The following is a 24,718-nucleotide window of genomic DNA, read 5'->3' on the forward strand; positions in this document are numbered from 1 at the left end:
ACACAGCCCCCCACGCAGTGGCTGCATAGGGCACCAAAATGGCTAGGGACAGCCCTGCCTCTATCTAGTGATAAAACTTGAGCTGGAGAGAATCAAAGTTAACTGTTTGAGGCTTGACTGTAATGCTATAATATATATTCAACCTTTCTGCCTCAGAATCTTCATCATCCTTTCACCACAAGAATTCCACCTTTATGATCTGTAGCTGAAGTATAGGGCTTTGATCCATATTTGGGGCTCAAACACTACAGTGATGAGTCATAAATGCCTAGGTAGATAAATGAGTGTATGCTTTACTGTACAATATGTTTATGCATAATGCAATCAAGAATAACAACTATTTTGGAAGATAGGATCATTGCTCATCTTCAGAGACATCCTCTTAAGCCAGTGGTCACGTCTTCTAGTGCAAAGTTATAATATATCAATGAGCAGTAAATCCTTCTGATGACAGACAATTTTAAACCTGGGAAATCCCTTTATTCCACTTGTGGTGATAAAGAATTTCCTTTTAAATGACTCAGGAAATGAGATTCCCCTAGGTGATCAATTTGGCAGATGTTGCATGTCTAGTGCCAAGTAATATTCTGTTTTGTGCTAGCAGTTCAAGGCAAAGAAATAACATCAAGCCTTTTCACTCCAAATATGTCTAAATGGAAGATACAGCATTTTCAGGGAACAAACAGAGGACTGCATTCACTGTTGGTATAAGCATCCCCTTTGCTTGCAACAGAGTTGCAACCACTTACTGCAACAGACTCATAGAATAAAAATAAAGCTCACACACAGTTTGTGATCATCTTTACAGTCTGAAACATTTTATTTAAACAAACAATCTTTCCTAGCTGAACATAATTTGTAGCAAGTTATTTTGTTTACACTTTTTAATTGATGTTTTTCCCTTAGGTAAAAGGGAAAATGGTGTGCAGAAAGAAGGAAATTGAACAATACCGGACAACTGTAATGCACGTTATATACAGTAGTTGTGTCCAATTTTGTTTCTAATATGAGAGCATATAGTAAAATACTTGCTATTCCTTTTTAAATAGTGTCTTGTGTAATATTTCAGGAGGAAACCTGAGCCCCAGTCCTCCTCTATACAGTATAGTCACGATTAACCAAATAGCATGGAGGACACGCATTTTATTTGGATAATCAAAAGGGAAGAGAAGTTCAGCAGTGGAGCAGCCTCCCCCATGGCCAGGAGCTCGTCATCCTTCTCCTCACAGCCCTGGCCAGCAGGGTTTCTGTTCTGCCCTTCTCACTCACTCCTGAGACAGCAGGGCTGCAGAGGGCTCCCTGCACTGCCATAGGGCCAGTGACACCCTATCCCTGCTGACACATGGCATAGGGCAGAGCAGAGACCCCTTGGCCAGGACTCTACTCTACCCCAGAAAAGACTGGAGCCTTCTCTGCACCTTGCGCCTGCAAGGATCAAGTGCCAATGGTCCTGCTGCAGGGAGCCTTCTGTAGCTCTAGTGTCATGGCCCTGCTCACTCCCATGACAGCAGGGTTATAGAGGACTCCCTGCACTGCCACAGGAGCCATTCAGAAGCAGGGTGGCCTCCTCCACAGCTGGGGGTCAGCCTCCTCGCAGTCATGTCTAAGGGTCTCTACTCTATCATCTGAACCTCCATATTATCCAAAGCCCTTCCTTGTCCCCCAGCATGAGATACATGGGGAACAAGGAAAGGATTCAGATATGTGGAGGTTCAGATAATAGGGTTTTGTATAAACACAAGTATACTGTACTGTCCACGCAACCATGTTCATAGGGAAATGCCCTGTGCAATTTCAGCTGGATAGTGGGGCCTTCTGCAATGTGACTCCTTGGGATGAATTAGATAAGTAAGACATATTAAAGAGCAGGCGCAATCTAATACATGAGTGCACAATACAGCCCATAGGAGAATGTGACCTTTTAGTAACTAACCCAAAAAATTACAGACTATACAACTCAGGTTTGTGGTGGTGGATGGTAAGACCCCTCTTGAGAATACAGTCATACAAGCCATAAATCTGATCAGGATGGAATATCAGAACTGTACAGCTGCAGTACAAGAAACAAAAGGGGAAGTCTCATGGACAATGAAACATCATACGGGGATGTTTTCAAAGGAGACAGGTGCCTCAAAGGAAAGCTGTGACTGGAAATAGACCCAACAGTGGAACCTGTGTGCTTACCATGAAGGTAAATTCCAGTGCCACTACCTAACCCAGTATGCAAGGAGCTTGAAAGTCAGCAGAACAGGGGTATCATAGTATCTATAGAGGCCAGTATAGCCTGGATAAGCAGCATGGTGGTGGTAAAGAAGCAATCAGGTAAATTACACATCTGCGTAACCTCAAAGCCTTTGACCACCAGAGAGGGCTATGAAGCCCATACAACCATGGGGAAAGGTGGAAGTGGACTTATTGACCTACAAGGGAAAAACAATACTGTACTTGATTACAGTGGACTACTATTCAAATTTTTGGAATGTCTATGCCTGCCTTATACCAGAACTGAGTCAGCGATAAGGAAATTGAAAGCCCACTTTCCAAGACAGCGGATGCCACATGCTGTATTCACTTATAATGAACCCCAATTTCTCTCAGAAGAATTCAGGGAATTTGCACAAATGCGAGTTTGACTACCACACATCATCCCTGGCACAAGGGTGCCAAAACAGTCTGCCACAGGCACTGATGGGACAATGGACCAAAACACTGCTATCAATGAAAGATGACCTGTTGCAGGCTAAGGATGGAGACACTAAGAGGAGATGGTTGCCAATCAGAGAAAACAGGCACTAGAGTATGACAGTTCAGCCAAGAATCCTGTGAAGATCCAGCCTTTAGAGAGTCAACAGAAGGAGTGGTATAAAGGAGTTGTGCATTGGCAACTAGGTCACACAAGGTGACTGTGCAAGAGGGAATAAGGGCTCCAAAGGAACAGTAGTCATTTATGAGCCCACAGACAAACACCCAGAGAAACTACTGAGAGGATCAGAATGGGGAGAGAGAGAGAGAGAGAGAGAGAACCATCCAGAGGCCAACTCAACAGTGGGGGAGGAGACTCCACAGAGAGATGGTTTGCTAGACTTGGAAACAGAGATAGATCACTCCTGGTCTGGTTGCCTGCTCTCAAAGACCACACAAACAGCCGAGTCTGTGGTAAAGAAGTGACGCCAACTCAGCTGTGCGCTAGCAACCTCTGATCTAAGTAATATAGGGCGGGAGTCTGGATGTCAATTATTTGTTTTTAATATTTATATTTAAATGTTTGTAAAATACGGAAGATGTATCATGATCATGGAACTGGAGTCAGAGAGCCCATGTTCCGTGGAAAAATTATTATTGACAGCGCTCCATGGAAGCGGGCTGGAAACAACTCAGCCACCTGGACAGAGCAGTCTAAAGGGTTTAATAAAGTTCCATTTGTTCAACTTGCAGTGCTTTCAGCATCTCTTTGGAACTGAAACCGGTCTGGAACATGCTGCACTCTGTGGATCACCACCATGTTAGCAACCTCAAGGTGTAATTTTAGTGCAATTTAGAGCAGTGTTGAGATTACTCTAAATTATGGCCCAGGATTGGAGGAAGATGGGAAGGCAGAAAGCAACCCAACCCTCAGATGTACCAAATATTGGTTCTGTGCATATGAGCATTCAGACCATGTGTCTCCACTGTCAGACATAGAACTAGGGCAGGAGAACATTAAAGTCAAATGGCTTTCATGGTAATCACTGGTATATCCATTTCTCCCTCGGCAAACCCCAGATGATATCTACAAAGACCCCCAAGGGAACTATATTTCTCTACATAGAAAGTGAGTGACTCAAGCAAAGGTGGGGAGTATACAAAAGGGACAACCACCTCTAGCCACTGTCATTCTTCTACCAAACTCCTGTGTTTTGTTTGTTGCTGTTCCTTTGTGCATTTACTTTATGTGGGTTTGCCAGAAACATTTTATAAACATCTTATTAATCTTTAGACCTGTTTGTAGCTTGCTGCATGCTAACAAATATAAATAAAACATTCCTGTTTCAGTTTATGGCTTTTATCCAAGGAAAATAGACTTGTATCATTATTAAATTGACTCCTGTGGGCTTAATTTTGCCTTTAAAGCACAGTTCTACATTAGGGGAAGTGCAGAACAGCCCTGCACCAAAGAGGGTATCAGGAGGAATTTTGCCTCATAATGGCTCCCCGCAGCACATAGCGGGGAAACACACCTATTGCTACACCCTTTAGGAAGTGCAACATGCTCCCCTTTCCTATACACACCAGTATAATGGCCTGGCACAGTGTGGCCCTATGCAATTCATCTCACTTTAGCGGACTTCGTCCCAATCCTGCAAAGGAATCTTCACACACAAACTCTTACATATCAGAGGGGTAGCCGTGTTAGTCTGGATCTGTAAAAAGCAACAGGGAGTCCTGTGGCACCTTTAAGACTAACAGATGTATTGGAGCATAAGCTTTTGTGGGTGAAAGCTTATGCTCCACAAAAGCTTATGCTCCAATACAGCTGTTAGTCTTAAAGGTGCCACAGGACTCTCTCTTGATTTAAACTCTTACATGTGCATGGAGTACCAATGATTACAGTGCAACTCAGTCACTTCAAATCACTTGCTGTTTTGACCCAAGATCTGTTTGGCTATGAACTTATCTTCAGCAGCTCTAGATAACAAATGTTGGAAACCATTGCAATTAGTCATTGCTTTGCAGTTGTGTAAGAGAAGCAACACATTTCTTTTCTACTTTGGATCTTGTGCTACAAATTATATGAAGATATAGTACCTCAATGACTGTAGAAGGCATTTATGATGGAAAGTGCTGTAGTACCATACCAGGTATCACTGAAGTGTGGAGAATGGTTTGCAAATTCAGAGAATGAAAGATTAAGAAAAGGCTTTTATGCCCCCCGCCGCCTCCAACTCAAATTGGTATATGCTGATCGCTATTGTTACTCTAACCCACAATAAATGAATCAAAATCTAAGTAATCTGTATACAGATAAGCAAGGGGGGATTACAAAACATCAATTTTGTATATTAGGGACTTGATTATCACTAGTTAATGGAGTTATACTAGTGCTTAACTGCAATGGAATTACTCCCAAATTGCACTAATGCAAGACTACACACGAGTCTTATACACTAGTTTAAAGCTATATAATAGGGAAGTATAATACAGGAACACCTGGTATCTAGTAACAGTCCAATGCGGTTTGGATACTGGAACTGCAGGGTACTTAATCACTGTAAGGTATGAAACCCAACTGTCATTCTCTAGTAATTCCCAAAGGTAGATGTAAAGAGTTGCAAGGTCAGACTAAGGAGAAGGGCCTGTCCAGCTCTTTCGTCATAGGGCACTGTGGGCTGAGGAAGACGAGGAGGAGTGTTGATAGGGGGAAGAAAAAGGGGGAATTCTTGGCATGCCAAGAGAAGGTCCTTGAACCCTTGGGAGACAAAACGTAACCTGGTATGCATGTGTGGGACTCCCACTTATTTCAGTCAGAGCTGCACACACATTTCTCAGGGAAGATTTTGGCTTCACAATTGTGAATATCTTGAAAGGAACTCTGACTACTTTTGAAGTTCACCCCCTTGACATCAGAAATATGGAAATAATACAGTGACTGCTTTGGCAGAATAGAAACAATACAATAACAATTTATCAGCATGTAATTTATCAGCATGTTCCTCTCGCTGTTAAGAGGAAATACGAATTAGCAAACTGATCATGAATTCACATGACAAATAGAAGCAGAGTAGGTTACAGTGACCAAAAAGTGTCAGATTGACGACACAAAAATTTGAAAGGCATCCGCACTAACATGAAAAAAAGCAAGTTTATGATGTGGCTCCTGAATGGTAATGTACCATGAAACTTCATTCAAATCCTCCCAAAAACCATAAGAGGCTTATGCATGAGAGAGAAAAAGGGACTAGCGTGCCAAAAAGTTCTATGCATGAAGGAAATATCAGCACATAATGTCAGTTATACTGAGAAAATGAATCCATAAGAAACAAATGACATGACATATCCAGGTACTCTATAAGAGCAGCTAACAGAAGCTTATATCACGCTAATCCCCTGGTTTACGGACAAACTCATTAAAAACATTCCTAGTATTCTTTCGCCTTTCCCTTGGGAGTTTCAAAATGAAGTTTTACATTAAAAATAGAAAGAAGCATCTGGACACAGCAGAGAATCAGATAAAAAAAAATGTATGTGAAGCAAATCAATGTAAGTAGATTAATGTCAGGGTGATGCATCTAAATAAGCAGGAATAGGTCTTTCTGGGAGACTCAAACAATGGATAATATAATAGAACCTTTGGCGTTTTCAAATGCAGCTCATGCTGGTAGTAACCAAAAGTTATCTTCTGGCGCTTGGTTAGGGGCTATGTGAAAGAATCGATAGCCTTGTTTCAATTCCCAGTGCACAAGTATTCATACCACAGTAGGTAATGGTGTTGGCAGTCTTAGCTGAAAGGTTAAGGTTTTAATGGGCAAAGACATTAAAAATGATTCTATTCTAGGTATTCCCTCCAGAACAGGACACAATGGCGGGTTGTGACAGAAGTGGGAATTTTCTGTAATATTTTTATGAATTATATGCAAGACAGTGACTTACTTAACTTGTTATTGCTACCTAATAGGTGCAGAAAGGTTAAAATGCTGCTCTTGGGGCACAGCAGGAGACATGAGGAGTTTGTGCAACATAACTGTCTGAGGTAATGTGAATGGGTCATAAAAGCCTGCCTCGAACCTGCCTTTATATCAACCAAGGATCTGGAAAGACAATGTGAACCCCATTGACTTAACAACTGACACCTCACAGGGAACTCCAACAGGAAGAACCATGAACTCAGCCTAGCTTTGGAGGAGGAAGACAATGGACAGAGAGGTGACAGAAGGCAAAGCTAAGAACTGGGCCCACAGAGAGAGAACAGCTCTCACCTGGGACTGACAGAAAAAGAGAGATCCAAGATGGATTCTACAGCAGCTTGGCTGGATGGAGCCCCATGACAAGGGCTGAAGACCAATCACTGGCAGACTCCCTGAAACCTGCTCACGGCCCTCTGGGTTGAGAACCAGTGGTTTAGATAATACTTAGTCCTGCCCCAGTGCAGGGGACTGGACTAAATGATGTATCAGTCCTACATTTCAATGATTTCTATTGTATGATTTCTATGGCAACAGCTAGCAGTTCATTTTTGTTTTAACCTTGTGTAATGAAGCCAAAATAAATAATTTATTTACAATTCTAATTAATTAATTGACATTGGTCTCCTTTAACATGAGATACAATTAATTTTTTTTTGGCAGCTAGCACAAAATTGTACAGGTAGACTTTACAAATGCAAATAGCTGCAATAATCAGAATTAATGTCTGAATTTGCACCTATAAAATGTAACCTAATGGAGTAGTGGGTACAGATGTGCACACAGTTGTTAGAAATTTTAGTGGGGGTGCATGTTTGCAACACCTGTCAACACCTGCAATGAACACACGAATATACCCCCAAAAGTGTGCATGAATAACTGTAGAGTGGATAGAACTCTGGCTGATAATTTGGCCCTTGATAGAATAGCACAGACACAATAATACAAAAGCAATTTATTTTCAGCCCACTCTCTCTAAACTTGCAGGAAAAACTATATATTAGTTGGCTCTATAGCTTCTAAAACTGATAGAATACTATCATGTCAAATGAATTTCATGCAGGGTATACTACTGCAGCTCTAAATCAAAGCGACACCTCATATGATGATTATTTCACCTTGAAATACTACGTCTAAGTTCATGTTATGTTCAATAAGCCCCCTGCCTGAAAGATTATTTGCAATATGTATGATGTAATTTTTTTCCAGTCTGGGTAAAAATTTCAGTCCTGTGAGTTTGACCTCTAAGTTTCTGACTGAGACCCCAAGTGGCCTTTGTGTCATACACATTTATGCATGATGGTCTAGAAGATGTAAAAAGAACTAACAGCTATATTCCTACAGGACAGTTTATGCTCAAGGGATCTTTAATTCTTTGTAAGGCTATTCACTCAATGAATCCAAACCCCCTAGAGGTGATTAATCACTAGTAGCAGTGAATAAGATCATTCCCGATGTATTTTATGAATTTTAAACAATCAAATTTTATTTATTTTATTAATCATGAATTTCCGTCATCTAGAATTGCCCAATTAGAATGGCATCTGTTCACACAGATTTTCTTGGAAGATTTTATTTGCCTGAATAGAATCATAGCGCTGCAGTCCTCTGCCCCCTTCTGCAAAGGGCCAACATAGGTATGTGAAGGTGGGGGCGGGGAGGAGGAGACAGGAGGGAGGTGGGATTTGCACTCTTTCTGTAATTTTAACCCATTACATACAGGAGTTGGAAAATAGATATGCAACTTATGTGCCAGTTTTTTGCCATACAACAGACACACATTTTGAATATCTGAGCCAAAAAATCTCATTTAACTTGGCTATTTCAATTATTTAGCCCTATTCCAACTTGAGTACCACGTCCTTTATGTGACTGATCTTTCTTTTCCCTAATTTAGGGACCAATCCTGTAAGGTGTTAAGTGTTCTCAACTGCCATTGGGCCTGATTTTCAGAAGTGCTAAATACCCACAACTCCACCTGAAGTTAATGAGTGCAGTGAGTACTCAGCCCCTTTGAAAATCAGGCGCTCTGTCTTTATTGGAGCTTGCAGGCACTTGGGACTGGTCTACACTTAAAAAGATACAGCAGCACAGCTGCGCCACTGTAGTGCTTTCAGTGTAGACACCAGTGAGAGGGCAGTTTGAGCTGGGGAGGAGGCTTGGAGTCCACCCAAAAGGGGACAGTTGGAAAAGGCTGTTAGAGAAGACGGAGGGAAAGAGAAGAATCATGATGCTGAACTAGAGGATGAACCCAGCTGGGGTGGGAGGTGAGATGATAAAACAAAAGAACAGGACATAAAAACAAGGGACTGAGAAGTGAAGAGGAAGAAAGAAGGGAAACAGGAAAGATTTCAGGTCAAGAAAAGCAGAAAAAATAGATCTGGGTATGTGAGCAGAGGCTATTAAGAGAAGGGAAGTAGAGAGAAAAGGAGAGAATGAATCAAGGGGGAAAAACTGGAAGGAAATATAACGGGCAAAAAAGGGACATGATCAAAAAGTTGTGTTAGATGAAAAAAGAGCCTAAAAACAGTAAACAGGAAGCCCACCTACAAAGAATCGAAAGTATATGAACAGAGAGAATGACTGTGTGAACATCTATTGGAGAAATACATTTCAAAAGTGTCTAATGGACAAGTGAGGGCCCACTAGGTGAAAAAAACCCATTTGTGCATAAAATCTGTACAAAGAGGTGCAGCCACAGGAACATCGAATCTGAAGCCATGACTATGCTAACACTTATGTCGGCAAAAAGTTCTGTCGCTCAGGGGGGTCAATATTCCACCCCCCTGAGTGACACAAGATACTCTGGCATAAGTGGTAGTGTGCACAGTGCTAAGTCGTCGGGAGAACTTCTCCCACTGACATACCTACCACTGCTCATTGGGGGTGGTTTAATTATGCCGACGGGAGAGAGCGCTCCCGTTGGCATTGAGTGACTACACGAGAGACCTTACAGCAGCGCAGCTGCATCGGTACAGCGATGCCACTGTAAGCTCTCTAGTGTAGACATAGCCTAAGGAGAACTTCAAGATGAAGGAAAGCAATGAATAGCATCGCAAGAGTGGAGCTGGACTTATAGCCAAGGAGAAGAAAAGTTGATTCTTCTCTGAAGTGACAAGGTATATTGTTGGGTAATGTCTTTTGTTCTTGTTTATCATGTGTTTGGTATTAAATTGCACAGAGTAAGGAGTAGCAAGTTCAAGTTCACAAAGGTTAGTATGTTGGTATTATTGTAAATCGTCTTGGGAAATGTTCTCTATTACTTATCCTTCTGATACAATGTTTGGGTTTTCCCTTATAGAGTTCTAAAAATGTTAAGTTAACCCCTTTGTCTTTGTTTGCCTCCACCTCTCCTTACAGTTAGCATAGCCTAGGCTGGTCAGGTCACTGCATCAGCACCATGCAAGTCAGGCCCTTTAATTAGGAGCTTAGGCCTGGTATACACTTAAGTTAAACTGGTAACACTATGTTGCTTAGGGCTCTGATTTTTTACTGACATAGCTACGAGCCCTATTGTGGATGTAATTACACCACTGTAACTATGGTTATACCAGTATAGCTACACTGGCAAAGCCCTCTCAGTGAAGACAAGGCCCTACGTTTTTGCACTTGTAAAATATACATTATGAAACATGTTTTCTGTTTGCTTCGAAAAATAGTGAGGATTTATTTTACTCTATTCTAGTAGAATAAAACAGAAAACAGTTTTGTTAATTAAAACACTTCTCTGAGGTTTGATTTTGGCATTCTGGATTCAGCCACAGAGAGTGCTGGCATTCAGGGGCTGCAGCTAGGGATCTCCAGTGATTTGTGATCCCGGAAATCTCCTGACAATCTCAATTTTCACACAGATCAATTTGAAGAACCCTAGACTAATTTCCAGTTGTGGGGGTTAGTGCTATAGCTGTAAAACTACTGCCGACTTCCACCCAGCTGACTATGCTCAGCAGAGAAAACTGGTTCAGCTGTGTAGTGTTTCCTCCTCTGGCCCTAACAGACAGCTCAATAGCCTGAGAGGGAGCTTGGTCTATTAGACTCAGGCCTTCTCTCCACTGGGGGCTTTATCCTCCTGTAGCCATGCTGCACCAGTGTAAAGCGTGAGTTGTGGTGGTGCAGCTTACCCCCGTTTCCAAGTCTTGGTTTACACCGTGGAGCACACCACCTCTACACTAAGGATTTGCACCGGTACATCTACATTAATAAAAAGGCCAGTGTGCACAAAGTTTAAGTTCAGAGCAAGAAACTCAACACGGTAATTATGGTTACACATTGACAGTCTCTATGGCTTCAGCCAAGTCACATACTTTCTTGGTTTCACCATTTATAAGATGGAGATATTTACCAACCTCACAGAAGTACCGTGATTAAGGTTTGTAACATGCTAAAACATACATAAAATCTTTCAATGCACAAAGGCCTAGCAGTTCCCATTCCCTTGTCTTATTTCCAGGGATTTAAAAAAAAAAAAAAAATATGTACTAACCGCCTACTAGGCAGAAAATGAAGCCTACTAAACACAGCCAAAGAAACCTGCACATCTCACTGATACTATTTACAGGAGTAAAGCAACTGTGCTGGTTGTATGGGGTAATTAACTGTAACAGAGCACTGTCTGTTCCACCACTTCCACCCCAAAGCATCTTAGCTGCGGAGAATGTTTGGAGTAGCGGTGCTTCTTTACTACTTGAATCCCCAACCTTCTGGCAGCTTCCCCAAGCAGCAGAATTTCAACTGATCTGATGATGCTTGTCATATTGACTCTCTCCTGCAGGGTTCTGAATTGTGGCAGTAGTCACGGAGGAGACACTAGTCAGTATTTCATTCTGCTGCAACTTGGGAGCAGCAGCACGGGAGCTGAATGGCTGGACACTTAAAACAGAACCGCATCAGTTTATACTGAGTCCATATTTGTAAGGTTTTCTTTACAGACATCATGGGGGTGGATTTTTATTACACACACACATGCACGCACGCACACAGAAACTTAAGTTGTGCAAAAGAGGATGATGGCCCTTGCCTTGGAAAAATCTCTGTTCATCCTGGGTGAGTAGATTTTTCAAGAATGGACAACTGTAAAACTGTTGTAAATGTTGGCAATTAGTTACACATGGAGCAGCTAGACTCCCCATCTCCTGCAGCAGAAGCCTGGTGTTGATATGAAGAATTCCTCTTGTATTTTTTATTAAATGGCAGATAAATTAGGGGGGCCCAAACTCATCTTGCATGTTAACTATCACCAAATATCCTTCGGGAAACCCTGTGAATAGTGGCACAGAGGATAGTGAAGAGGAATTGGTTATGGGGGGGATGACTGGGTGAAAAACTGCATCACAAGTTCACAAAAAACACTAAGGCCAATCCTGGCTGAAAGGACAGACCAAGATTTTAATCAAGAGGAGAAAATACACAGCCAGGGACTTCAGATTGGCCACCAGATGGAGCTCATGCAGACTTATAAATGATAGCACCACATTAAAAACAGACAAAAAAGGGGTCACTGCCTAATACCAAGATAATTTAAACAAAGTGCATCCCCTAATTTATACTAGTCTCCATGTTTATAAAATCTCTATATGTATTGCTGCATGAAGTGGAAGAAAAATAGACAACTCCCAGTTTGGGGCTATATAGTTTTCTTTCAAAACTCAACACACACACACACACACACACACACACACACACACACACACACACACACACACACTATAGAAAACTTTTCAGCAAGTGAACATGCCTTGGGAAAGTCTAGAATTTGGACAGGAAGCTTTTCAGGGCAAGGACTGTCTATCACTATGTGTTTGTACACAGTCTAGCACAGGGGTGGGCAAACTACAGCCCATGGGCCGAATACGGCCCTGCAGGATTGTCACCCCTGTGGCGCCGCGGGCCCCGCGCCGCTCCCGGTAGCGGCCGGCACCACGTCCCTGTGGCCCCTGGTGGAGAGGGAGCAGAGGGCTCTGCGTGCTGCCCTCGCCTGCAAACACCGTGCCCCCCCGCAGCTCCCATTGGCCGGGAATGGGAGCTTCGGGGGAGATACCCACAGGCGAGGGCAGCGCACGGAGCCCTCTGCCTCCCCCAGGGGCCAGAGGGACATGGTGCCGGCCGCTACCGGGAACGGCGCGGGGCCAGGCAGGGAGCCTGTCTTAGCCCTGCTGCAAGCCACTGCCACCCCGGAGCCACTCCAGGTAAGCGGCACCAGACCAGAGCCCACACCCCGAACTCCTCCTGCACCTCAACCTCCTGCACCCCACCCCCTGCTGCACCCTCCTACACCCCAACCCCCTGCCCCGAGACCCCTGGTACATCCTGCATCTCTCCTGCACCCCAACCCCTTGCTCTGAGCCCCTTCCTGAACACCGCACCCCCTCCCCACACCCAGCCCTACATTCATGGCCCTGCATGCAATTTCCCCACCCAGACGTGGCCCTCTGGCCAAAAAGTTTGCCCACCCCTGGTCTAGCACAAGAGGCCTGGTTTTTGGATGGGCCTTGTACACATTATTGGGATACAACAATAGTAATTAAATATTTAGTTTATGTATCGGAGAAATTTTCAAAAGCAGTTAAGTGAGTTAGGAACACGAGTGCTATTAATGTCCAATAAGATTTTTGCAAAAATGTCTTTAGGTAGGAGCATAACTCAGAAGAGCGTGAGTTTAATAGCAGTGCTACTTACCCCCCTCCTATAGCCTCCTGGCTGCTCCAGTAGAGTTTTTGTCTCTGCTATGCTACCCTTACGCGTGATTGTATGGATTGTTTTTGGTTATATGGATTAAGACCCAAGTCCTGGAAGCTTTTTTGTATTGTTGGCCTCCTATACCACAAGACATTCCAATGATATCTGTGCACCCCTCTGCCCGATGCAGTTAGCAGCACCATGCCATACTCACTAACATCAAATGCAGTTTAATGTAGTAAAACAGTAGTGGTCCATCTTTTTATTTTTTAAATACACAGGGATTTGTATCTTCAACAGATTGACATAATATTTTACACTTCTTTATTGTACTATAGTACTACCAGTTAAAATAAATTCCTTCATTTCCTTTTTTTTTTTAAAAAAAACCCTATTTCTTCTTGAGACTAGCTGCAATTATTTAAAAGTAGGGCACTATTTTTACTGCTTCCACATGTTCCAGGTATTTCTAGGTCAAGTGCACCTGCTGTTCTATTGAACACATTAGGTATTCTATTATTTCATTGATTTTAATGGAAAGATGGCACCACAGTAGGTGCAGTGGAGGACTGGCAACAAAAGGGTTAAACTTAAGAGTTAGAGTTGCATGTAATTCCCCTTCCTAGTTTGATAGTCTAAATTATAAAAATAAATGGATATATTAATTACTATTTTTTTCCTAAACATTCTTTTCCAAGTCCATCAGAAACCAGATGTGAAAACTGCAGAGTTGCCCATTTTAAAGTTATAGGTTCACTTAATAAAAATCTAAACAATTTATATACATACAGCCAAATCAAAGGTATGTCTCAATTGTAGTTTTAAGACTATTGATTGACCAGATGAAGTCAAGAGAATAAAGGATAGAAGAACTCCGAGTAGCTATAGGACGCTGATAACATTTCTATTGAAAAGGAAAATATACATAGAAGTAACAACAATTTAGAATATCATCCAGGTGGGGAAAAGCCTGTGTAAATAACTAGGTCTTGCAGTGTGCCCTGAAAGTCAAAGAACTTGGGTGCTCTCAGACCAACTGGAGGAACAAGGGTCTGCACAGAAGCTTGTTACACAATATATCCTCCCCCCAGATGGGTAATTCTGGAACCTGTTAGCTTGAATGATTCAGTTAAAATAAATTGTGAAGATGCAACATAAAAACTCTCTCTAAGACAGGACTGAGGCTATATGGAGCTTTATTTCTCAAAATTAACACCTTGAGTTGTACATGGAAACAAATTGGATGTCAGTGTAGGATACAGAGATTAGTGGCTATCGGCTACTAGTGAGAAACATGGCTAATTAAGTGGGCAGCTTCATTCTGCACTAACAGAAGGCTTCCAGGTGGTCTTCAGGGGAAGCCTCACATACAGTGCATTGCAGTAATCCAATATGTAGCTGGTAAATCATAAAAGACTACATCTGAAATGAAAGGCTGCAACCTCCTTACTAAACCCTCTTGATTACTTCTTTAAAAAGAAACCAGAAAACCAAGAGGATTTCTAGCTTGTACACTTTGTACAGACAAATGGCAGGAGAACCCTCTCAATCAAGGGGGCAGATATTAGCTCTGCCATCTCCTCCCAGTGCTTTTCCCAGCCAATCAGTATCAATTTTATCTTCTCTGGTTTGAGCTTCAGTCAGCTACCCCTCATCTAAGCTCCAGAATGAGTCAGCCAACAGACTGCATTATCTCTATCCTCAATACATTGATGCCACTGCAGCCCAAATCACACTACTGGAGGCTTCAAATAGACATTGCATAGGAGGGATGACAGAAGAGAACCTTGCAAGGTCCCACGTGAGATAATTTTCAGGGCAGATAAGCAATAGCCCAACAATTTCTTCTTAGCCCTCTTAGAGGTAATAACAGAGACACACACTTACTACTTTGTCTATCCCTGCCAAAGTGTGCAACCAGTCAACAACTCACATTCATTTGCATCAAAGAATCAACACAAGCACTTAGTGTTTGACCTTTGCCAAGAGAAGATGATTGACCAGTGAGATAAGTGCTACCTTTGTACCACAGCCAGGTTTAAAAACCAGATTGAAATCTGAGGACTCTAGGTAATGCCAGAGCTGCTTTGCCACAACCTCTCATCAACCTTGCACACAAAAATAGCACGTTATACAAAGCCAGAGTTATAAAAAGGTTGGCAAGGTTATTAGCATCAAAATATTGCTTCTGAAGCATGACCTCACAACTGTTTTTTTGGCAGAGCCTAACACCTTGCCTTCTGTTAGGGAGACATGGACAATTTCCCACGGTAAGAAACCCCGTATTCCTCTTTGAGCATTAGCTGGCCATATACCCAAACTGATGGTTCCCAAGAACTCCCAAACAAAACTTAGCAAGAGAAAATGTGCTTAATTAGCCATTTTTGCAACAACTACTGTCATGGAAAATGCTGTATATTTTGTGCTACTGTATGTACATCTGCTACTGAAAGCTATCAGACCTCTTTATGGCAGCTAATAATGGCAGCTGTAAATGACATGATATTAATATATTCTCTTTCCAGTTGTTGTAAACATATTTTATTCCAGTTGAGAGCTCAGCCTTCCTATGAATGACAGTAATAACACATTCAATTGTCTATTTAAATAGGTATCCTGGGCCATACTCATCCCTAGTGCAACTCAATTGATTTCAATAGAGTTACACCAGGGATGCATTTGGCCCTACCTCCCAAGCTAAACTGAAAAAGAAAGCCTTATGTCAAACAACTGAGATTAAAAAAATGTCACAGGAATGTTAAATTAACACTTGTTATCAAATACAGTAAAGGCCTTATCCTGTAGCCTTTACTCTTGAAAAACACCCACTGAATTGTCTGGGGATTTGTAGCCTTATATGTGTGGAGTTACTTGTTTAAACAAGTGCACACTGCAAGTTGCACAGCTTGACAGAAATATAGTGTCTAAATCTACCACAATCTGTAGAAGTGGAGCAGTTATCTCCAGTAATAGAAGATCTAAATTTAGCATACAGTACTAGTGCATTAAAATAGCATCAAGAAATCTCATGAAGTCTATAGCTATCAACCTGTAAGGGGAAATTGCCATCTATTTTGATATTAGCTACTTGCAAAGATCTCTGCAGGCTGTGTGAAGTGATTATAACCTATTAAGCATATGCCCTGTGTAAAGATCCCTGAGAAAAAGAAAATGGAGTTAAACCCATCATCCCTATGACTAAACTATCATAAGTTGAAATATGACTTGGCATACCCACAATATTAAAATTTAACTTCTAGTTGAGAAACATTTTAAAACATCTATTCTTTAAAATAAAATATTTTTTCTGAAGATCCAGTGTGACAATAAGTTAAAGCAAATCAATGTGTGTCTTTGAATTTTAAAAATATGACTATAGTCAAACGTAACAGGCTGGTGTAGTTCAGCAAGGAGAGAAAGATGGTAACTTACAGTCTTGAGTCTTTGTTGCTAAAGTAAGGAGACAACCAACAGAAACCACCATTATGCTTTTATTTTCTCTCTCCTTTTTATAACTACCCTGACAAAAAATATCACCCCCAACGTTGCCTTGTGAATTACAATCGGCATGTAACATTGCATACCCCATACTACTCCTCCCCCACACTCAGAAATCAGGCATTTTCTCCAGCAGATAACAGTCAATCAATTCAGATTTGTAAATGTACTCATCAACATTCCAGACTCCTATCTCACTGGGAATTGTACTCCTTCAATTCATAAAATTCAGGGTCAATTCCTAAAGTCCTTAAATGCCCTATATCCTATATTTTCAGGATTTGGCTCATTGTTTGCAATGTAGGAAAGATTTTTTTTTGTATGAAACTATATTGAAACGGATATGAGTTTTACCAGTATAACTCCCACCCATCCCCACATATTCCAGTATTAGAGTTACTTTTGGCAGTTTAGGTTCTGTTGCTTGGGAAGGGATTTAAGCTAAACAAAACAAACAAGATTATCTTATATTTGAATAAGAGTGTCCACATCGGTGGGCTATACTTGTATAACTGGTAACACTTTCCTATGTAGATAGGACCTTATTTTTGCAGCTGACTGAAAATACAATCTTTACAATTTAAGAACCATTGACACTCGAATAGACCAGAAAAAAACCTAATATCACTACAGGCACACCGATAACTATGTGAACTGGGAGGGAACTAGCACATATAATTCACACTTACAAGGGGGAAAAAATCAACTTTAAAGATGAATTCTGGTGTACCTTGGATCTAGTGTAGTGTGCAATTGTTATTTGCAAAGTGGCAACTAAACAAGCTAACTCAAGCAAACACACAGAAGTACAGTTCCTGCCTCGAAGTGTTTACAATAAAAATTAAGACAAGCCACTACAAGTGAGTGTAACAAACAGATGTACAAAGTGAACAGTGCCAGGAATATGTGCTTACATAGACCAGCTGTGTGCACATAGATAAACATGAGATATTTTGATATCAGTAATTATAGATCTCAGTTATTTACTTATTAACTGCGGTTTATAGCACAACACAAACAGGAACCCATTTGCTACTCTGGGTGCCTTTGAAATAATTTAAATACAACAAAAACAAAACCCCCAAATAAACTCCATTCACAACACAACAGGTGGGATTTTTAATCCCCCTCCCACCCCACCCCCCACACAATTGGGAATTTATCATAGACATTATGGTAGAAGAGCTCCACTTGGCCGCTAAAGACGCTATTGCTTGGTTGGCAAATATGTAAACGCTAAATAAATAAATGGTAGAAGCGAGTCTTGTGGAGTATTTGAGGTACGACATGGTAGTGATATATTTTATCATACAGAGCGCATTCAGTTCAAAAAATAAAAATATTTTTATCTCTGTGGCAGTCTCCTATTGATTCTCAATTAAGCTGCACAAAATATCAACATGTACTTGATATACATGCCAACACATGTATGTTGGTATTATCTGAAAGTATTCAGCTGTGAAAGAGTTAATAAAGATGATGCAGCTACTGCACCTATCAAGAAATTTAGATAAATAGGATCAGATCAATCCAGCCATCCCTTGGTAAGCAATATTGATGAAAATGGCCTGTAAAGTTGAGAAGTGCGTTAAACAGCCATACCTACCCCTCCACTCTTTAAACACACTGCATTATCTCTAATATCCAAATGAAAAGCAGAAAGGTAGTTTTCATCCAATTATACTAGCTCATGAATCTAGAGATCAACCATTGATACAGCAAATTAATCTGAAAAAATCTACTAGATTTACTGTCTCAGTTCACTGTGCAGATCAGAGAATTAAGCGACAGGGGTGATAAGAGATTTTTAAACCTCACTATGTGTATGTTGTATGAGAGAGTAACAGTTAATTTGTGCACACTGTTAAAATGAGAATTAATTTGCATTTGAAAGAATTTTAATAAAATAACCACTTACTGTTATTATTAGGTACATTGGTTCTGCTTTTGTTATAATACAGCCATGCCCTTAGCATGGTAGAAACAAGATTTTATACTTTATTTTAGGGGGGGGTTGTTGTTTTGTTTTTCTGTTTTACTTTTCTTTAAAGCCAAAGGGACTATTCACTGGCAAAGTTACAGACATTCTAAAGCACAAATTAGGGCCTTAGTGCTTAACCTCTCTAAGAAAAATACCCAAAGTAATTTAAAGTCCTGAAAGATAAAGCCAAGTGTCTGAGTCAGTAGAATTATATCTTCTTCTGATGTAGTTTCAATTTTTCTTCAGCTCTTTAGTAAGGAAAAAACACCCACCCCTTTAACATGATTTCCCCCTTATCTGTACTTAGCTGAAGAGCTTTCCATCAGGAATTTTTTTTAAAAAATGGATAATTACTGTGCTCTGGGCTGCACATTTTGGAATTAGGGCTTGTGGTCTTGGTTAATAAAAACTGGTTGAATTAAATCTTGTTCAACTAACATCAAATCTTTTGAAGGGGCAAGGGTAAAGTATTTCCTACGAGAATATCCCTTAATAGCCACTAGCAAAGCCCATAATTATGCCAATGAGATCTAGGGTTTTTTTTCTATTTTCAAGACAGATACAATTGTTTGAAGAATTGCAATTATTTTATCCCTTGGTGCTTCTTGATCTTCCACTTCTGACTCCTTCCACAGTTAACAATAAATAGGTTAAGGAATTGAGAACATTGTCATCTCCAACTAACAGAAGTCATGGTACCAAATTTCTTGGTATCAGTATTATGCATAAAGACAGTAAAGAAGAATTCACTTCTCTGTGCAAGGGGTGAGTGGGTATTAAGATTAACCTTGAAATTTCATCAGCTGAGGATCTCCGCAAAGAATCATCATCATCTTGTACTCTCCAAGCTGGGGCGAGATTCAACTTCTGTCCCTGCACTCTCTGGTTTCCAGGGACGGCTCCAGTCTTGTACATGTTTGTACACACGTTTGCAGAATACACACATACACAGACATATATTCTTGCTTAACAGGATATCAAGAATGCCATAATAAGTAACAGCCTGGTTTTTTTGATCAATAAGCTCCTATCTTTTTCAGATAACAGTAACCAATTTTATCAACGATTTATATTAGCTACAAATAAATGATGCTTATTTACTATATCAGAGGACCTCCCAGCTATGTCATTAAAAAGGAAAAAATATTTAATACAGCTGAACTGTGTCAGGCTCATAGCTACAAACTCTGAAAACATCACAATCCCCTCTAAATATGGGGAAATTCAATTTTGTATTAATGCTTTATATAATGGAAAAATACTGGGTTTATGTTTCTGCTCTAAATAACCCTCTCTCCTTGACTGGAGACTTGTCCTGTAACTTTTCAGTCTAGCTTAGAAACCATTAACTCAAACTACAAGGTCATCAAGATAAGAATAAAATCAATAGATTGTCCTTCAGGTTCTTTTCTGATATTGCTAGTGTATCTCTCAGGCACATTCTTTTCAACACTGAATCCAGTTTATTCCAATATTTACACTGGCTCCACAGTTAACTTATGCTTTGCCTTGTTACTTATCAATGTGTGTTTCTTTGCTTCTTTAAGTATTTTGGGTCAGATTCTGACCCAAAACCACATTTTGGGTCATTGTTTTATAATCCCATTGGATTCAAAGGCATTACTAATTATTTATACAGGTGTAAGTGACATCAGAATCTGTCCAGTTAATTTAAAGCAGAAGGGAATAAACTGGAAAAAAATTATGGTCAAACTAATGGAAACTAGTACTTAGATACTATAATGATACTACAGATATATTGATGGACACAGACGTTGCACTTTATATGATTTTATGAAAATATGCTAATGTAACTGGAATATGCTTCATGCAAAATGTCTATTGTATGGTATCATTACAAAGCTTATAATCTACTGAGTGTGATCATCCTATTTGTATAAATGTAACACTCTTGTATCTGAAACTAGAAATATGAAATATAACTCTGAGGGCCTATTGTAATTATGCAAAGTGTGGGCCATTAATGGTGGTTTGGAATCTTGATGACTCCCATTAACCAGGACAATTGACTGCAGATGGCTCTGTTTTACCTGTAAGTCTTCCTGTATACGTGTGTGCTGGCAAGCAGGTAATGAAGTCTTACAGTGACATGGGATCATGTCATCTGAACTGGAATCCATCTTTAACCTGGTGCTTTTCCATTGAGAACGGGGGGGTGGGAACCCAGAGGGACAAAGGATTCCTGTCTTAAGCAAAAGATATATAAGTGGGTGGAAGAGAGAAAAGGAGGAGCCATCATGAAGAATCCCCTAGCTACCACCTGAGCTGGAACAAGGGCTGGGGAAAGGATTGTGCCCAGACTAGGGAGGCATCCAGTCTGTGAAAGAAACCTATTGGAACATCTCTGAGGGTGAAATTTTATCTGTATTCAGTTTCTTACTGTATTAGACATAGACTTGCATGTTTTATTTTATTTTGCTTGGTAATTCACTTTGTTCTATCTGTTACTACTTGGAATCACTGAAATCCTACTTTCTGTATTTAATAAAATCACTTTTTACTTATTAATTAACCCAGAGTATGTATTAATACCTGGGGGGGGGGGGGTGCGGCTGGCAAACAGCTGTGCATCTCTCTCTATCTGTTATAGAGGGCGAACAATTCACGAGTTTATCCTGTATAAGTTTTATACAGGGTAAAATGGATTTATTTTGGTTTAGACCCCATTGGGAGTTGAGCATCTGAGTGTTAAAGACAAGCACACTTCTGTAAACTGCTTTCAGTTAAGTCTGCAGCTTTGGGGCAAGTAATTCAGACCTATCTATTACCTAGATTTTGATTATGAGAGTTGCATGGTTGAAGAGCTCTGACCTGATGATAGTAAACATTGATACTGCGGCTGCTTTGGTGTCCAGTGTTACCTTTAAAGTCCTTCACAAAGTATCTTCTCCCTTCTGTTATGCTACTAATACCAGTCTCCATCACCAGCTAGTGTGCTTCTCCTGTAAGTGTGCTTATTTATGCTGAATCTTATGCATGGTACACCCTCCTAGAACAAGTCTGCATAGCTGCTACTCACCCATCTCCTTCAAAATCTTCAAGTCCCACCTCTACTGTGATGTCTACAAAGAAGTGACAACTCAGAATGGCTAGACAGCCAATGGTAGCGTCTGATATTTCTCCAATCAATGTACTTTATAAAGAAATTAGAGCAAACTGGAAGCCATATAGCTGGGCAAATAGCTGGCCTATGGCCAATGCTTGTTATTTTCTTATTACTATTTACTTGTCCTATCCTCCCCTGTTCCTTCAAACTATTTGTAAGCACAGACTGACTGAATATGGTTTCAAATCATATTTTAAACTCTTTAAGGCAGAGACTGTCTTACTCTATGTTTTTACAGTGCCTAGTACCATTGGACCCAGATCTCAGCTGATCTGGGGCCTCTAGGCATTACCAAAACACCAAATAATCACAACACAAGCCCCACATTAGTATCAGGAAGTTAAAGCCATCACTGTGGCCACTATAGTTAAATCGACTTAGGTTATGTTGACAATCAAAGCACTGTAATTACATTGCTTGTGCATGTTCACACAACATTCCTTGTGTCAGCAGAGCTCATCCATAGTTGGCGCTCTGGCACCGACAGAGATAGCAGTACACCATGGGTAGCTATCCCACTGTTCAAATCGCCACCTTCTCCAGCTAGGAGTTCTGGGAATGGATCGCAGTGCATCATATGGGCAGGATCACCGCCCGCATGATGCAGTTCTCTCTGTCCCATAATTCCAAGGGCTTCTGACTGCACTTTGCACCGATTTCCAACTGCCCCTGTAAACTTTGTGCCCACCATCTCTGCCTGAAAGCATAGATCCTGCACTGCTCACCAGTCTTGAGATAAGCGTTATGAACACAACATGGATGATTCTGCAGTATTTCATGAGCTGTGAATTTGAACAGGAATCCATGCTACTTGCCTTGCTCAGTGCCATGGAAAGAAAATTCAAGATTGATGTTGACATTCACAGAGCAGCTGCACATGGTGAACTGTTGCTATTGGGCTCAGGAAACAAGCACCGAGTGGTGGGATCAGATTGTGATGCAGGTATGGGATGACGAGTAGTGGCTGCACAATCTCTGTATATGCAAAGCCACCTTCCTTGAACTGTGTATGACCGCTTGCCCGTGCCCTATAGCGCAAGGACACCAAAATGAGGGATGCCCTAATGGTGGAAAAGCAAGTGGTGATTGCTGTGTGGCAGCTGGCAACTCCAGCTACCAGTCAGTCATGAATCGGTTTGAGGTTGGGAAGTCCACCGTGGGGGATGCGGTGATGCAAGTGTGCAGGGCCATTAATCACTTCCTGCTACTAAGGACCGTGACTCTGGGTAATGAGCGGGAAATAATGGATAGCTTTGCGGCAAAAGAATTCCCTAGCTGCAGTGGGGTGATATCCCAATTTTGGCCCCAGACCATCTTGCAACGGAGTATATAATTAGAAAGGGATACTTCTCTATGGTATTGCAGGCGCTGGAGGATAACAGTTGTTTCACTGACATCTATGCAGGGTGGTCAGGGAAGGTGCATGACACAGGCATCTTCAGGAACACTGGCCTATACAGAAGGCTGCATGCAGGGACTTTCTTTCCAGACCTGAAGATTCCAATTGGGGATATGGAAATGTGATCCTGTGAGACCCAGCCTACCCTCACTCCTGTAGCTCATGAAACCATACATGAGAAACAACCTATTTAAACTGGCCCGGACTTTTCAAAAGCTTCTGGTTCTGGCCGGCTACCTACCTCCCCTCCTCCCCCCCCCCCCCCCCCCGACACCTTAGTATAGCATTGGAACTGTGTTATTTACTATACTGCAGGTCTGACCAATTGCCTGCTTCAGGCTGACAAAACATCTGGCAGATTTTTTTCCACCTTCCTCCCAGTATCATGAAGGCAGTTAGTTTACAGCCTAAAAATTTTTAAAGGATTAAATTAGGAAAAGGAACGGATTTAACTTGTCTCAACTTGTGGCACGTGTCCAGTGCAGGTAAAGATAAAAAGGGACTAGCTCCCAAGGTAAATGAGACTTGGATTGTTTTTGCCTATAGGAAAAGAGAAGACCTTAAGTCTTGCAGACTGTGGTCCTCCCTTCGGAACATTTACCCCCTTCCCCCATCGCTTAAATCCATCCTACATGTCTGTTGTTCATTTGCCTCCATGTACTGATCTATGTAACTGCCTACAATCCACAGCAAAACCCCACATCAAGCAGTGCTAAGATGTATCTTCCTACCTTGCTGAAAAGATGACCCACCTCTGGGAAGGTGTCTCAAACTGCCAAGATCCAGTTTCCTTATGCCAACCAACAAACAGCCTACTTCCATACCGAGTTCAGACTACTCACTCCACAAGAAGTACTGGGCACACAGAAAGAGACTCAAAGACCTATATATCTGACCTAGGCCCTTTCTGGCTGTTGAAAGAGTCACAAGCAACTGGTGTTACTGACTGAACTTCCCATTACCTCATTCACAGCGGCGGCTCCAGGCACCAGCACACCAAGTGCGTGCCTGGGGCGGCAAGCCGCAGGGGGGCGGCCTGCCGTTCGCTCCGAGGGCGGCAGTCAGGCAGCCTTCAGCGGCTTGCCTGCAGGAGGTCCGCCGGGGCAATTTGGCGGCGGATACACCGAAGTCACGGGACCAGCGGACCTCCCGCAGGAATGCCGCCGAAGGCTGCCTGACTGCTGTGCTTGGGGCGGCAAAAAAGCTAGAGCCACCCCTGCTCATTCAGGGAAGAAATCTCTCTCTTCTTCCTTCAAACATGCAATAATCCAATCAACATGGAAGAAACCCAGCCTGGATATATTGGTGCTATCTAACTACTGCCGAATATCAGGGGCACTTTAAATTAACAACAAAAGGGGAGAATAAAGAGAGCGGGA

At 41.5% G+C, this 24,718-nt stretch overlaps 1 protein-coding gene across 4 annotated transcripts in view; it reads right to left on the reverse strand.

Moving 5' to 3' along the window:
- ZNF385B (zinc finger protein 385B) overlaps nt 1-24,718 on the reverse strand; it is a 230,306-nt gene that overhangs the window by 162,182 nt on the left and 43,406 nt on the right. For 2 of the 4 annotated variants that reach the window (XM_065413603.1, XM_065413601.1), the window contains exon 3: nt 22,818-22,839. The exons of 1 other annotated variant lie outside the window; for it this stretch is intronic. In XM_065413603.1, the coding sequence (XP_065269675.1) occupies nt 22,818-22,839 (22 nt within the window). Of the gene's footprint in view, nt 1-16,118; nt 16,128-22,817; nt 22,840-24,718 lie in introns of all 4 variants that reach the window. One more of the 4 variants, XM_065413604.1, reaches the window with a different exon arrangement.

This window comes from Emys orbicularis, chromosome 11 (genome assembly GCF_028017835.1).
Source record: "Emys orbicularis isolate rEmyOrb1 chromosome 11, rEmyOrb1.hap1, whole genome shotgun sequence".
NCBI lineage: Eukaryota > Metazoa > Chordata > Testudines > Emydidae > Emys > Emys orbicularis.